General features: G+C 49.9%; 1 protein-coding gene across 1 annotated transcript in view; it reads right to left on the bottom strand.

Moving 5' to 3' along the window:
- LOC143277799 (uncharacterized) overlaps positions 1 to 12,500 on the bottom strand; it is a 45,396-nt gene that overhangs the window by 11,549 nt on the left and 21,347 nt on the right. The window contains exons 8-11 of the mRNA XM_076582702.1: positions 11,462 to 11,704; positions 6,613 to 6,802; positions 4,989 to 5,293; positions 2,102 to 2,279 (exon numbers count right to left, since the gene is read on the bottom strand). Of these exons, the coding sequence (XP_076438817.1) occupies positions 2,102 to 2,279; positions 4,989 to 5,293; positions 6,613 to 6,802; positions 11,462 to 11,704 (916 nt within the window). The remainder of the gene's footprint in view (positions 1 to 2,101; positions 2,280 to 4,988; positions 5,294 to 6,612; positions 6,803 to 11,461; positions 11,705 to 12,500) is intronic.

Below are 12,500 nucleotides of genomic sequence, written 5' to 3'. Positions count from 1 at the left end.
CCATCATCTGCACCGTTTCAGTGGCATTACTCCCACGCCGCTCATTTAGATTCCTCCATACACGGCCACACCCGGGTTTGTCCGTCGTAGTTCCAGCGTCGGCAGTCCGCAGGGAACCATCGATGTTAGGTCGCCAGGAGGCCACACACCAGAGGAGACCCTGCACTGCTGCTGAGTCACTTCGGTGGTGTTCAGTGGTGCCTGTTCTGTTTTAACGTACTTAGGACACCACCTACTAAGCCCCCTACTAACGACAATAATGGCTTAGTCGCGGAGCCAGACTGAGTGAGCGTCCCTCCCAGAGTGGAGACCGCCACCACGTCCCTCAAACAACAGCCCTCCATGAATCTGCCGACACTGACGACATTGACAGGACTCACCCCAAGCACGGAAGTGGAGGGGTATCGAAACTGAGGTCACCATGAGAGCTGGGCATGAAAGGCCAGACTTTGAGACTATTTTGTTTCTATTGATGACGATGAAGGACCAATATGTTATCTTACTGATCAGTTTGGAAGTTTTCAGTTCATAAATTTGTTGGGTTTTTTTTTTTTTTGGTGATTTTATTTCTTACCCATACACACTGGTCATCCGCGGGGAAAGTCAGGGGAGCTAACTGGCAGTACTAAGTGAGTCAAAAATACTCTAATTTTTTTTTTTTTTTTTTTTAATACTGAAAATAATGAAAGAGAAACTCTACACAGAATATTCTCAGTGGACAATGGCATGGCAACACTGAGCTGGTTGGCAACAGTGAATACCAATTGGGGAAAAAAACCACAACAGCAACAACAACAACAACAACAACAAAAAACAAATCGACAACGCAAAACTACAATGGGTAAAGTTTCAAAATGAACAAAACATTGAAAGGTAAGAGAGATATTCCTGAGAACAACAAAAAAAGAGGGCGCTAGCCAGCGGGACAAAGGGGAGGTTACCTACTTCCGGGAGGTTATCAGCCGAAGTTTCGTTTTCTACGCATAGGCGGATAGTAGTTTGCACAGGACAGGAATGTCAGACCCCTGCCGGAGTCTGCACTAGTTGGGTCACGGTTAACTCACTCAGTACGGCCAGTCCTCTCTTCTCCTCTACACAGACCCCTCGGATGTCCAGTGGGTGTCTGAATGACCCAACCTTTAGCTTCCGTCGTCAGAATTGTGGTATTCTTTGTCAACATTCACGTCTTCAGTATAAGAGCCTTCCGCTTGCAATATTTTGATGATGGTAATTGGGGTGAAACGTTGTTAATGTCGTCTCTTTCGCCGTGCGTATGGAAAGAGTTAAGTATGTGTAAACAAATTACTGTTTATCATTAAGTGTGAGTTTAGTGTCTGGGTTAGAGAGAGGTTATGGAGATGTGTACATGTATGCATGCATGTTTGTGAATCCGCAAGCGTGCATGCCATGTGTGTGTGTGTGTGTGTGTGTGTGTGTGTGTGTGTGTGTGTGTGTGTGTGGATATTTGAATCCAAAATCAGTTTTCAATTTTTACATTTTGTTGAAAGCAGGGAGAAAAGTGTGTTTCTTCTTCTTCTTCAGCGTTCGTGGGCTGCAACTCCCACGTTCACTCGTAGGTACACGAGTGGGCTTTTACGTGCATGACCATTTTTTTTACCCCACCATGTAGGCAGCCATACTCCGTTTTTGTGGGTGTGCATGCTGGGTATGGTCTTGTTTCCATAACCCACCGAACGCTGACATGGATTACAGAATCTATAACGTGCGTATTTGATCTAAAAGTGTGTTTGAAAGTAGGGAAACTCATCAAAATGGGAAAGATTACACGATGATATGATCGTTGCTAATCTGTTTTTTTTTTTCAACAGTTTCAGTGTTTTAGTTTCTGTTCACATTTCAGTTTTGTTGTATAATTCAGATGATGTTACTTTATATCCTCCATGATCCAGCAGGGATCAAAAGATAAAATATTCTTGACTCTTGATGAGTGTGTGTATATGCATGCATGCATGTGTGTGTGCATGCACTTTGCACACGTACGTATAAGCACAAGGATGCTCGCATGCATGTACACGCTTACACGCAAGTTAAAAAAAAAACAACCCCCCAAAAAAACCATATACACATGCACTGCATATACCTGGCGAAGGCACAGGAATGCTGTCGTTGATGATGGTTTCATCCGACGATGAATCGACATCGTCATCGTCTTTCTTCTTCTTTCTCTTCCTCTTCGTTCTCTTATTTTTCTTTCCAACAGTCCCAGCTGTCGTCAGTGAATCATCCTCAGCCACATCCACTTCCACCTTGATCTTGGCCTGAAAAACAGAAATGCTAGAAATGATGATGACAATGATGATAATTATGTATACTTATACAGCGTCCGTACTCAGTTCAAGCACAAGCAGGTCTGTATACACTGACTGATTGACTGATATAGATACTTATATAGCACCTATCCTCTGTCGGAGGCCAAGCTCTAAGCCTTTTACAGACACCGGGTCATTTGCACAACAGGCTGCCTACCTGGGTGGAGCCGACTGACGGCTGCTACTGGTCACTCATCATTCGTTTCCTGTGTCATTCAATCAGATTTCAGGCATGCACATTTACACACACACAGACAGACATGAAACATTTTACGTGTATGACCGTTTTTGTTTATCTACCCCGCGATGTAGGCAGCCATACTCTGTTTTTGGGGGTATGCATGCTGGGTATGTTCTTGTTTCCATAACCCACTGAACGCTGACATGGATTACATGATCTTCAACGTGTGCATTTGACCTTCTGCTTGCGTATACACACGAAGCAGGTTCAGGCACTAGCAGGTCTGCACATATGTTGACCTGGAAGATTGGAAAAATCTACACTCTTTACCCACCAGATTCGAACCCGGGACCCTCAGATTGAAAGTCCAATTCTTTAACCATTCAGGTATTGCGCCCTGTCCTGCTGACCTGGGAATCTCCACCCCTAATCTTACAGGAGCGACGGGAATAGAAAACTCAGAGAAACTCTAGAAAACTCAGAGAAACACAGGTGAGAATCTAGCGCTCTAACCATCTGAACACCGCACTACCCCCGAAAACGGAGTATGGCTGCCTACATGGCGGGGTAAAAACGGTCATACACGTAAAAGCCCACTCGTGTGCATACGAGTGAACGCAGAAGAAGAAGAAGAAGAAGAAGAAGAAGAACACTGCACTGAAAATGTTAAATGAAAATTCTCAAAGTGTTTTTTTTCAGGTGTTTTTTTTTTTCTTCTTCTTCTTAGCTGCCCAATCATTTGTTCTGTGTCAGTGGCATTACTCCTGTGCCACTCAATCAAGTCCCCCCCACCCACCCCCCCCACACACACACAGCCACACCCCGGTTCATCTCTCGCAAATCCCAGAAGTCGACAGACCACAGGGAACCATCGATGTTAGGTCGCCAGGAGGCCACACACCAGAGGAGACCCTGCACTGCTGGCAAACTACTTTTGGTGGTGTTTGGAAGGTCCTATCTGATTTAACGTAGTAATATTCAGGACACCGACTACGAAGCCACTTACCTACGACAATAATCGCTAAGCAAAAGGAGCCAGACTGAGTGAGTGTCTCCTCCAGAGTGGAGACAATTCTCGAAACATCAGCCACACATCTGGTCATACCTTGCACAACGCTTGTTTTCTAAGGACAGCACTAACAGTCACATGAACACACCGACACAGACAGACATACACACACACACACAGCATACACACACACACAGGCTACATTTCCCATATATATCCAGTTCATTATACCACCACCCACCTTACACCCACCCTCCCCACCACTTCCTGAATGCCCCCTGACCCCAACCCCAACTTTTTTTCTTTCTTTCATCAAATATAACTCTTAGAGAAGACGTAAAATCGATGAACAACAATGACAGATACACACACCACAGACTCATACACGCACAGAGGATGTTACAACAACAAGAACACACACACACACACACACACACACACACACACACACACACACATACACGCACACACAAAGGACGTTACAACAACAAGAACAACATACACACACACATACATGCACACACACACACACACAGCAACCCCACCACACACACACACACACACACACATAGAGGACGTTACAGGAACAAGAACAACACACACACACACACACAGAGGACATTACATTTTTACACACAAACAACACACTCCAACCCCCCGCAACACACACAAACAACCCCCACCCCCCAACCCCCCACAACACACACAAACACCCCCACCCTGCCCACAACACACACAAACAACACTCCCACCCCTCCCCCACACACAACACACACACACAACACACACAAACAACACCCTCTGCCCCCCCCCCCCCCCACACACACACATATACCTCCCTACAACACACACAAACAACACTCTCATCCCTCCCCCCCACACACAACACACACAAACAACACCCCCACCCTGCCCACAACACACACACAAACAACACTCCCCCCCCCTCCACCCCCACACACACAACACACACAAACAACACCCCCACCCCGCCCACAATGCACACAAACAACACTCCCATCCCTTCCCCCACACACACAACACACACACAACACACACAAACAACACCCCCACCCCGCCCACAATGCACACAAACAACACTCCCATCCCTTCCCCCCCACACACAACACACACACACAACACACACACAAACAACACCCCCCACCCCGCCCACAACGCACACAAACAACACTCCCACACACACACAACACACAACACACACACACACAACACACACACACAACACACACACAACACACACAAACAACACCCCCACCCCGCCCACAATGCACACAAACAACACTCCCATCCCTTCCCCCCCACACACAACACACACACACAACACACACACAAACAACACCCCCCACCCCGCCCACAACGCACACAAACAACACTCCCACACACACACAACACACACAACACAACACACAACACACACAACACACACACAACACACAAAAACTCTCACCTGCCGGTGAGTCCGCAGGTGGTTCTTCAGGTGCCGCGACATGGTGAAGCGCGCCCCGCACTCCTCGCACACACAGGTGCCGTCCCCGCTCTGCCCGCCCTCCTCGCCGCCGCCGCTGCCGCTGCCGCCACCGGCGAGCGTGTGCACGCGCATGTGGCGCTTGAGCTTGTCCAGCTCGATGAAGGCCGCCCCGCACTCCCCGCACTTGTTGGGCCGGTCCCCCGCGTGACTCTGCATGTGCCTCTTCAGGTGGCTCAGCTGGTTGAAGGTGTGCCCGCACAGGTTGCACTTGTGGGGCTTCTCACCTGTGGTGGAGGGGGGGCGGGGGGGGGGGGCAGTTTTTCGCATGATTCATAATACTCCCCCCAAAAACGGAGTATGGCTGCCTACATGATGGGTTTAAAAATGGTCATACATGTAAAAGCCCGCTCGTGTACATACGAGTGAATGTGGGAGTTGCAGCCCATGAAAGAATGAATGAAGAAGAAGAAGAAGAATGTATGTACGCTGTTTGGGAAGATTTGAGGGGGGAGGGGGGCATGGGGAGGGGGAGGAGGGGGGGGGGTTGCCCATACAGGTTGCACTTGTGGGGATTCTCACCTGTGTGGAGGAGGGGTGGTGGGGGTGGGTGGGGGTGGAGACGAAAATTCGAAGTCATGCAATTTTGGGCATGATTTATAATATATGTACACTGTTTGGGAAGATTGCAGTTGGGGGGTTGGGGGGGGTGGGGGGTGGGGGGCGGGCGGGGGGGGTACCTTTACATTTATACTAACTAGTTACTTTATGACTTGGTTACCTTTCAGGTGTCTACTGCTGGTTGCAGGTGTGGTCGCACAGGTTGCACTTATGGGGCTTCTCACCTGTGGGGGTGGGGGTGGGGGTGGGGGTTGGGGGTCGGGGGGGGGGGGGGGGGGGATGGAGACGAAAATATGCCACTGACATAACAATACATATATGCTGATTGGGAAGGTTTGAGTGGGTGGTGGTGGTGGTGGTGGGGGGGGGGGGGTTAGTAAGTTAACTGGTTACTTTATGACTTGGTTACTTCTCAGGTGTCTACTGCTGGTTGAAGGTGTGACGGCACTGGTTGCACACACACACACACACACGCACACACGCACACACACACTCACACACACAAACACACACACACTCACACACAAACACACACACACTCACACACACAAACACACACACAAACACACACACACAAAAACACACACACACTCACACAGACACACACACACAGACACACTCACACTCACACACAAACATACACAGACACACTCACACACAAACACACACAAACATACACAGACACACTCACACACAAACACACACACAGACACAGACACACACACACATACTCACACAAACACACACACACACAAACACACACACACACACTCACACACACACAGACACACACACAGACAAACACACACACACTCACACAGACACACACTCACACACACAAACACACACACACACACACACAGATGAACACCTTAAACCATTCTGCCACCTTCCTCCTTCCACACAAACACACACTCCCCCCCCCCCCCCCCCCCCCCCCCCCCCCGTGCTCCCCCACCCCCCACACACAAACGGCAAAATTCACCAGTGTGCGTCTGCATGTGGCGCTTGAGATGGCTGGGTCTGTTGAAGGAGGCCCCGCACACCGAGCACTTGTTCCGCACCAGTGCGTCGGCGCCCTCCGTGTGGCTCAGCTTGTGGCGGGTGAAGGCGCTGTACCAGCCGAACACCGCGTCGCACTCGCCGCAGTGGTAGGGCCGCCCCCCGGTGTGACCCTGCGGGGTGGGGGGGGGGGGGGGGGGGGAACTCACGTTTAACTCAGCTTTAACTCACTCAGTACGGCCAGTCCTCTCTTCTCCTCTACACAGACCCCTCGGATGTCCAGTGGGTGTCTGAATGACCCAACCTTTAGCTTCTGTCGTCAGAATTGTGGTATTCTTTGTCAATATTCACCTCTTCAGTATAAGAGCCTTCCGCTTGCAATATTTTGATGGTGGTAAGGGGGCTGAAACGCTGTTAACGTCGTCTCTTTCGCCGTTCGTATGGAGAGACTTAACTTACCACCCTCCTTGCGCTGCTGAGAAGAACGACAGACTCTTTATCCATCAATAACTCAGCGGTAGACCCCACTCACGTTTTAACTCCTCCTTCTTCTTCTTCTTTGTTCGTGGGCTGCAACTCCCACGTTCACTTGCATGCACACAAGTCGGCTTTTACATGTTTATGTATGTCTGTTTTTACCCAGCCATGCAGGCAGTCATACTCCGTTTTCAGGGGTGTGCACGCTGGGTATGTTCTTGTTTCCATAACCCACTGAACGCTGACTTGGATTACAGGATCTTTAACCTGCGTATTTGATCTTCTGCGAGCCTATACACACGAAGGGAGTTCAGGCACTAGCAGGTCAACACATATGTCGACCTGGGAGATCAGAAAAATCTCTACCCTTTACCCACCAGGTGCCGTTACCGAGATTCAAACCTGGGACCCTCAGACTGAACGTCCAATGCTTTAACCACTCGGCTATTGTGCCCATTATTAACTCAACACAGTAGACCCCCCTACACTGCTGTGAAGAGCAGCAGATTTATTATCATTAACTCAACAGTAGACCCTACACTGCTGTGAAGAACAGCAGATTTATTATCATTAACTCAACAGTAGACACCCCTACACTGCTGTGAAGAGCAGCAGATTTATTATCATTAACTCAACACAGTAGACCCCCCTACACTGCTGTGAAGAACAGCAGATTTATTATCATTAACTCAACACAGTAGACCCCCCTACACTGCTGTGAAGAACAGCAGATTTATTATCATTAACTCAACACAGTAGACACCCCTACACTGCTGTGAAGAGCAGCAGATTTATTATCATTAACTCAACACAGTAGACGCCCCTACACTGCTGTGAAGAACAGCAGATTTATTATCATTAACTCAACAGTAGACCCCCCTACACTGCTGTGAAGAACAGCAGATTTATTATCATTAACTCAACACAGTAGACCCCCTACACTGCTGTGAAGAACAACAGATTTATTATCATTAACTCAACACAGTAGATCCCCTACACTGCTGTGAAGAACAACAGATTTATTATCATTAACTCAACACAGTAGATCCCCTACACTGCTGTGAAGAACAGCAGATTTATTATCATTAACTCAACAGTAGACACCCCTGCACTGCTGTGAAGAGCAGCAGATTTATTATAATTAACTCAACAGTAGACCCTACACTGCTGTGAAGAACAGCAGATTTATTATCATTAACTCAACAGTAGACACCCCTACACTGCTGTGAAGAGCAGCAGATTTATTATCATTAACTCAACACAGTAGACCCCCCTACACTGCTGTGAAGAACAGCAGATTTATTATCATTAACTCAACACAGTAGACACCCCTACACTGCTGTGAAGAGCAGCATATTTATTATCATTAACTCAACACAGTAGACCCCCTACACTGCTGTGAAGAGCAGCAGATTTATTATCATTAACTCAACAGTAGACCCCCCTACACTGCTGTGAAGAACAGCAGATTTATTATCATTAACTCAACAGTAGACCCCCCTACACTGCTGTGAAGAGCAGCAGATTTATTATCATTAACTCAACACAGTAGACCCTGCACTGCTGTGAAGAACAGCAGATTTATTATCATTAACTCAACAGCAGACCCTGCACTGCTGTGAAGAACAGCAGATTTATTATCATTAACTCAACAGCAGACCCTGCACTGCTGTGAAGAACAGCAGATTTATTATCATTAACTCAACAGTAGACCCTACACTGCTGTGAAGAACAGCAGATTTATTATCATTAACTCAACAGTAGACCCCCTACACTGCTGTGAAGAACAGCAGATTTATTATCATTAACTCAACACAGTAGACCCCCTACACTGCTGTGAAGAACAACAGATTTATTATCATTCACTCAACACAGTAGATCCCCTACACTGCTGTGAAGAACAGCAGATTTATTATCATTAACTCAACAGTAGACCCCCCTACACTGCTGTGAAGAACAGCAGATTTATTATCATTAACTCAACAGCAGGTGGTGTTCACACTGCATGCCTTTCAAGTACTACTCCTGTGTCACTTCACGCAACAGATTTCATGTTTATGTCGACAATGATTATTTATTGTTGGGATTTTTGTAACACGTCAAGCTGTCTTACTTTTAATTCTCTCCATACGAACAGCGAAAGAGACGACGTTAACAGCGTTTCATCCCAATTACCATCATCAAAATATTGCAAGCGGAAGGCTCTTATACAGTAAAGGTGAATGCTGACAAAGAATACCACAATTCTGACGACGGAAGCTAAAGGTTGGGTCATTCAGACACCCACTGGACATCCGAGGGGTCTGTGTAGAGGAGAAGAGAGGACTGGCCGTACTGAGTGAGTTAAAGCTGTAATCTGAATTCTGATACTTGGCAACGCTCATCTCATCTGCCGTCCGTAGGTGTCCAACTGGTTCATGTCGCAGAGAGCACGATAACCATCTTGAATATATCTGACTGAAAAGTATGAGTATGTAAAAAGCAGACCGTTACCTTACAAATGAACCTCAAACATCTGAACATTTACACTAGCTTCTGTGAAACTCAGCGTACATTCATAAATTTGATACTCATGTATGTATATCCAGTATTCACAGAAACACATACACATACACAACACACACACACACAAAATACACTCAGACACAAACACATACAGACCTACAAACTCATACATATCATCCCCCCTCCCCTCCCCCCATCATCCCGATTACAGAAACCCACACAAACACACATACAAACATATACAAATCACCACCACCCACAACCAAACCAATACACACACCCTAATCCCCCCCCCCCCCCCCCAAAAAAAAAAAAAAAAAAAAAAAAAGTGTAGGTGCAGCTGGTTGGCATTGTTGAAGACGTGGTGGCAATGGTCACATCTCCCTCCTCCTACCACCCCCACACTCCCCCACCAACACCCCCCATCCCTCCCCTCCCATCCCCACACCACAAGACACCCCTCACCTTGATGTGCAAAGGGCAGCTGATTGGAATTGTTGAGGACGTCTCCGCACTGGTCGCAACGCTGGACCCCACCCACTCCCCACACACACCAACAGCCCCACCACCCCACACACCAACACCCCCCACACACCAACACCCCCCCCACCCCACACACCAACACCCCCCCACCCCACACACCAACACCCCCCCACCCCACACACACCAACAGCCCCCCCACTCCACCCACCAACACCCCCCCACCCCACACACCAACACCCCCCACCCCACACACACCAACAGCCCCCCCACCCCACACACACCAACAGCCCCCCCCACCCCACACACACCAACAGCCCCCCCCACCCCACACACCAACACCCCCCCACCCCACACACCAACACCCCCCCCACCCCACACACCAACAACCCCACACCCTTTCCCACCCACACCACAAACATCCCAAACCTTGATGTGCAAGCGCAACTGATTGGCGCTGTTGAAGATGTCTCCGCACTGGTTGCTGCGGTCGGCCCCGCCCAACCCCCCCCCCCACAACCAACATCCCCATTCCCGCCCCCCCCCCCCCCCCGACACACACACACACACACCAACCCCCCCACCCCTCCCAACCCACACACACACAAACCCCTCACCTTGATGTGCAAACGCAGCTGATTGGCGTTGTTGAAGACGTCTATGCGCTGGTTGCACACCCCCCCACCCCCCACTCCCTCACCCCACCCCGCCCGACGCCCTCCCCGCCTCACACACCAACAACCCCATCCCACCACCGACCCCCTCCCCACCTATCCACACAAACCCTTCCACCTTGATGTGCAAGTGCAGCTGATTGGTGTTGTTGAGGACGTCTCCGCACTGGTCGCAACGCTGGACCCCACCCACTCCCCACACACACCAACAGCTCCCCCCACCCCACACACCAACACCCCCCCACCCCACACACCAACAGCTCCCCCCACCCCACACACCAACACCCCCCCACCCCACACACCAACAGCTCCCCCCACCCCACACACCAACACCCCCCCACCCCACACACCACCCCACACACCAACACCCCCCCACCCCACACACCAACTGGTCGCTGCGATGGACGCCGCCCCCACCCCCACCTACACCAACACGTTCACCCCCTTCCCCCCCCCCCACACACACACCAACAACCCACCCACCCTTCCCCACCCACACATAAAAAAAAACCCTCACCTTGATGTGCAAGCGCAGCTGATTGGCGTTGTTGAAGACGTCTCCGCACTGGTCGCAGCCACCTACACTCCCTCCCCCCGCCCCTCCCTGCCCCCCGACCTCCCCCTGCCTCACACCAACAACCCCCACCCCCCACGCCTCCCCTCCCTACCCACCCACCCCCACAAAACGCCCCTCACCTTGATGTGCAAGCGCAGCTGGTTGGCGTTGTTGAAGGCGTCTCCGCACTGGTCGCAGCGGTGGACGCCGCCCCCTCTGTGGGAGGCCACGTGGTCCCTCAGGTGGTGGGCCTTGGTGAAGGCCGCCCCGCACTCCTCGCACACAAAGGCCTTGTTGCCCTGGTGAGACCGCATGTGGCGCTTCAGGTTGCAGGCCTCCACAAAGGACTGGTTGCACTCCTCGCAGACAAACGGCCGGTCCGTCTGTTTTGGTGGGGGGTGGGGGTGGGGGGGGGGAGGATTCAAGTCATTCGGCGTTAATGTGTTAGGAGGTGGAGAGAAGGTCAAGTGGGGGGGAGGGAGGGGGAGGCACAGAGAGAGAAAGAGAGAGAGACAGAGTAGAGATATGAAGTGATATGAAATGATATTCATTCAGAAGACCATCGGCCCCTTCTGAAGGGACCCGAACAAGTAAGTTACAATCGTAATAGTATACAAAGCAAACATCTCATCAAGCAATATATATTACTAACTAACAGCAACTGCACGTCTTTTTAATTTTAATTCATTCATTCATTTTGCCCATCACTCCTGGTGGAGCATAGGCCATCGACGACCCCTCGCCATCGCACTCTGTTCTGGGCTGTTCTGGCCATTCCAGTCCAGTTGGTCCCTTGCTGCTTCAGCTCTGCCTCGGTGTCTCGCCTCCAGCTGTTGCGAGGTCGGTCTCTCTTCCTCTTTCCCTGCGGGTTCCAGGTCAGGGCTTGGCGTGTGGTGCTGGACGCTGATGGTTCTTTGTCGTCGATGCTTCTGTAACTGGTCTTTTTTACAGGCAGGGTAGTTAACCCTACGCAAACCCCTTTATCCTCCGGGCGAGGTGGTCCTGCCTTAGTCGCCTCTTACAACATGCATGGCAGGGCAGTGGGTCTATTCTATCAGTGCCCAACCCACAGGGCAAACGTCTTTTTAAGGCTTTATATAAATATAGTAATAAATGTATATATATATACATTTTGTTGTTATTGTTGCTCTTCATCTGCTTGGTTCTCTCTCTCTCTCT

This window comes from Babylonia areolata, chromosome 35 (genome assembly GCF_041734735.1).
Source record: "Babylonia areolata isolate BAREFJ2019XMU chromosome 35, ASM4173473v1, whole genome shotgun sequence".
Lineage (NCBI taxonomy): Eukaryota > Metazoa > Mollusca > Gastropoda > Neogastropoda > Buccinidae > Babylonia > Babylonia areolata.
The sequence above is the reverse complement of the archived record's forward strand: the minus strand, read 5'-3'. Positions and strand labels throughout refer to the sequence as shown.